General features: G+C 31.6%; 2 protein-coding genes across 3 annotated transcripts in view; both read right to left on the reverse strand.

Moving 5' to 3' along the window:
- LOC107628117 (cytochrome b561 and DOMON domain-containing protein At3g07570) overlaps window positions 1–1,648 on the reverse strand; it is an 8,214-nt gene extending 6,566 nt beyond the window's left edge. Inside the window, exons 1-2 of one of the 2 annotated variants that reach the window (XM_016330926.2) lie at window positions 1,301–1,648; window positions 463–871 (exon numbers count right to left, since the gene is read on the reverse strand). In XM_016330926.2, coding sequence (XP_016186412.1) covers window positions 463–871; window positions 1,301–1,483 — 592 coding nt within the window. In that variant the 5' untranslated portion in view covers window positions 1,484–1,648. Of the gene's footprint in view, window positions 1–462; window positions 872–1,296 lie in introns of both variants that reach the window. The other variant, XM_016330924.2, reaches the window with a different exon arrangement.
- The window catches only part of LOC107622753 (ribonuclease 2), a 3,823-nt gene continuing 1,166 nt past the window's right edge, over window positions 1,843–4,499 (reverse strand). The window contains exons 3-9 of the mRNA XM_016324775.2: window positions 4,310–4,383; window positions 3,851–3,952; window positions 3,738–3,741; window positions 3,317–3,408; window positions 2,842–3,003; window positions 2,605–2,695; window positions 1,843–2,191 (exon numbers count right to left, since the gene is read on the reverse strand). Of these exons, the coding sequence (XP_016180261.1) occupies window positions 2,139–2,191; window positions 2,605–2,695; window positions 2,842–3,003; window positions 3,317–3,408; window positions 3,738–3,741; window positions 3,851–3,952; window positions 4,310–4,383 (578 nt within the window). The 3' untranslated portion in view covers window positions 1,843–2,138. The remainder of the gene's footprint in view (window positions 2,192–2,604; window positions 2,696–2,841; window positions 3,004–3,316; window positions 3,409–3,737; window positions 3,742–3,850; window positions 3,953–4,309; window positions 4,384–4,499) is intronic.

The raw sequence follows: 4,499 nt of genomic DNA on the forward strand, positions 1-4,499 counted from the left end.
ATTTTTAGATAAATTATAATGATATTTTATATTTAATGATATTAAAATAAAAAATAATGTTTTAACTATTTTTAATGTATTTTTTAGTAATATAAAGTATTTTAAATCATTTTTGTTTTAATAAATAATAATATATATTATTTCTAAACTCATTTCAAAAATACAAATTAAAAATAACTGAATTAGGCTAAACACACTAACACGTAATGGTATTTAGATGTGTCCAAATATATCTGGAGAAGAATTTTTTATTTTTTATTAACCAAAAACACATGTATCGAACGAGTATCGATGAAAATCAAGTCCAAAATTTGTCAGATATGCGGATACAACAACTAACGAAATATTCTTACTTCGTAGATATGAATGAATACTTCAAAAGGAGTTATTAATAGAATAATCCATATATATATAATAAAACCACTTCTTAAATACTTAAAAAGAGTTAAAACTCATACTAACCTTTTGAATAGTCAATTCTTTGGGAAATCTTGTCAAGGTGTTTTGTTAATGCAAAACTTGGTGCTTGAGGGAATAATCCAATGGAACCAGTGGCAAATATGATCCAAGACAAAGGTTGAGTAGTAGTTTGTAACTGAAACACCATGTATAAATGATTGGACTCTAAAGTGATAAAGGTTGAGTTGGCCACAACATTAAGGTTCCCTTTATTAGGAACCACTTGGTTTGGTGCATACCCTCCAAGATAATATTGCTTGATCCCTCCACCTTTTCCTCCTGATATCACCCACCCCACTATGGCACTTGAACCTACCATGCCACCATTGGTTGAGAACCCCATAGCAATGTAAGAATTTGTATATGGGGTTGAGAGAATGAAGCTCCAAGTGTTTCTAGAAGTTTGAACATACTGCTCAAAAAAAAATAAAATTGCATGTGTAGTAAATGATTAATAATATTATAATGTTTTCGTAAAAAAAAAAAAAAAAAACAGAAAAAAGATAATATAAAATATCATCTGAAACCTAAGACATGAATGTTTACATTGCTCTTATTCTGTCAGAATATAGAAACATTTGATGTGTTGCTTTTAATTTCAGAAAATGAGAGACATGAATATATTTGAAAATGAAGTTAAGTTAAAAATACTATGTCATGTGAACACAAATTTTGAATATTTTATGTAATCTTTTAAAGTAGGGCAAAAAGGACAAGATAATGAAACAAGTTTTTATTATAGAACGAAATGTTGCCTTTAAGTACTAGAGAATTCGTCTAGAATTGACCATACTTGTAGGAAGAATATGTATATGATGAAGTTTAGAAGTAGTGCACCTACTCTGAGGATGAAACTCTGAGAATCCCAGACTGAAAGGCAGTGAAGGTTTGTTATATCAAAAGGGATAGGAACTTTGAGGTTGAGATTGATGTTGCATGAGTCAGATTTTGGTTCTGAAATTGGAAGAAAGAATAATCCAAGAAAAGTTGTAGTTACCAAGAGGAGTGGTAGAGATGGCTTCATTTGTTTCTCTGTTATGGATGTTGCTGTGGTTTTAGATTGAAAGAAAAATGTGTTGAAATGAGGACATAAGATCTATATGATAAGGTTTAAAATATTACTGTTTCTATTGAAGCAGAAAATCAAAGAATGTAATGATTGCGATGGTTCAACACTTCATCTAACTTGGTGCTGGGGCATTCTCAATTATGACCATATAGTAACACATTAAATTATTGTTCAATAATGTGTCTTTTTTTTTTCCCCACTAGGTGACACTAATTAATTGGTGGGTTGTGTATCAAATAATTCTGTTTTTTTTTCCCTGTTTTTTCCCAAAAATGTAAAATGTATGTAAAAAACAGAGATGTATGCATATTATATAGTAAAGTATATGATGATACTAATTTAGAATAAGTATATTATTCCGAATTGCTTGTGATACATCAACATGGTTTATTGTACAAAGGAAACAGATGAAAGCCCTGCTTCCATATTGTACAAAATAATAATTTTCATCCATTTCTTTCACTTTTCTGGCTAACCTAAGGTGGTTTAAGGTCTCAAACCAACCTTCCAGTTCTAAACTAGAATCCAACTCTGGTACAACAACATTCACACATATTTATTCATGTGGCCTTGTTCATTTGCAAGGTACAAGAAGCAGCATGCCATGGCCTCAAAGAGCAGCAGCCAATTCCGATCTTTCAAGTCCATCTTCATAGCCATGTTCTGCACATGCATAATAGCACAGATGATTAGAGAAGGGAAATGGAATGAGTTATTCTAATTGAACTTCTGTCGAATATGCTAGATATTAGATCGAGATTCCCATTCAAGACTACCAAAAATGGGCTAATGTTGAGACTTGAGAGGCTAATACAAGCTCGTTCGGTTTCTATTTTTGTATTCCATGTTTTGGTTTTAAAATAATGTTAAGAAAAAGATGAAAATACAAAATTCGTTCATTTCTTCTTGTTATCGGTTTTTTTCTTCACAAAATCTAAAAAAATAGACTAAAAATAATAACATAAAACAAAAAAGGCCCTAATATGTTTCCTCCAATCAGTCTGCTCATATGCAGAATTTAGAGAATTATTTTTTATAGTTAAACTGGTATAGAGATGAAACAATAATTGACTTACCCAATGAATTAACTTCTGGCAAGCTAACATATTGAGGACAGGATTCTGATGAAGTAACCATTCGGTTGGTTTGAAGAACGCAATCCCTTGGCTGAAAGAAAATAATTAAAAATTGTGTTTGAATAGGATACATGGCAATTACAGACTTAGCTAGTCATTCTAAATTTTGCACAAGATACTTTTGTTTTTCTGTTTTTCATATGCTGAGTATATTACAGACTAGAATCCAATACCAACCTTAAAATCCTTGTAGAAACATAGTCGAATTTCCTTAATAGCATCTTTTTGGCATATTACTGAAGGAGTTAAATGGAAAGCATTCTCAATTGCAGCAATAATGCCTCCGACTGGATACTTTTCTGAATTAGATGGAACATATCCTTCTTCATTTAGAACTTTCTGCAACAATGTTTTAAAACAAGAGAGAAAGAAAACACGAGTGAGAGTACGCTATGATGTAAATGTAACCATGCATTCAATCTTTACAATCAAAGGTATAAATAAGTCTTGTCCCACTAACTAGAGTTAGATTCTCTAATTTTACGGCCACAGGAGGGACCCTTAATCTTCAAAGTACATTGTTCAGTAAAACAAGTTTGATATCTTGTCCGGCAGGAAAAAGATTAACTTATCGTTGCATTTTGATTATGATATTATTTCATAATAAAGGAGTTTATGGATACCAGAAAAAGAATATGCCCAATGAACTTACTGTAACATTATAGTTGAAATAGAGGTTCAGCGTTATCAAGAAATAATTATATTCGTCTAGGATCACAGGTTTTGCACATGTGCCATGCTTCTCTGCAAGAGAAAGTACAATATTAGAAAGCTGGAATTTTATTCAAGAAAATCATAAAATTCTGCCACAAAATATCAGGAAGAATAAAATAAAATAAAATATAAATACACAATGTTATTGCAAGGAAAATTATGTTATTGTTTAAGGTATATTTGAAACTATGAACACCATTTGTGTACCAATTTAATGTTGCAAGTAACAGACTCTATCCAAATGTACCAGACCTTTTTTTGGAAAACAGCTCAATTATTACAGTCAAAAGCAAAATAGTATTGAATATCACTAAACATGTTGAATTGTGTAAGTCAGCAAAAGAGTGAAAGATTATTACCCCACTGCAAATGCGCAACACGGCAGCCCCAGGAACATAGAACAAAAGACACACTATTAGATTCCATAATGACTGGAGTTTAAACAGGAAACTAAGTAATTTTCAGTGACAACCTCATGACCCCAAAATGTGCCTTTTCCGCCATGGCAATTTGATGTTTTGCTACAGCTGTACGATGGCCAATATCGATCTAAAGCACTCTGCAATGCCTCTACCTAAACAAAACATGGAACAAAAGGAATTAGAAAAAAAGTGAAAATTGAAGATAGCAATGCTGATAGTAGAGTCCAACAAAAGAAGTAAAAGTAACATCAACATAACCAAAACACAAATGTATAACCAGTAATAGAGGTCAAAATTGCAGTTGCAACAAAAAAAAATGTAAAAATGTCTTTCCTTTCTTCAATCAATACAATTGCTGTAAAAACATTTGCTACAACTTTCTAATATAACTTGGCAAGGTAAGGTTAATCAGGTTCTATTCTTTTCAACCAGCTGACAGCTAATCCATGAAAACAAATATAATTGATTTTTGATCAAATGGTTTGTAACTCAAGGTCACATAACCATACCTCTTTTGGATTAAAACTCGGTCCATTGCAGCATTCTGGCCATGTTCCATCATTATAGTCAGTCCAGAGTCCATCTGTCATACAAGTAGATAGGAACCCGTAAAATATTCGTTTTAGAAAAAAACTCCAGAGTTTTTAAGAATGAAAAACAATTTTAAAAATCCAAAAGACACAGCATAATTAGGGTGCT

This window comes from Arachis ipaensis, chromosome B02 (assembly GCF_000816755.2).
Source record: "Arachis ipaensis cultivar K30076 chromosome B02, Araip1.1, whole genome shotgun sequence".
NCBI classification, from domain to species: Eukaryota; Viridiplantae; Streptophyta; class Magnoliopsida; order Fabales; family Fabaceae; genus Arachis; species Arachis ipaensis.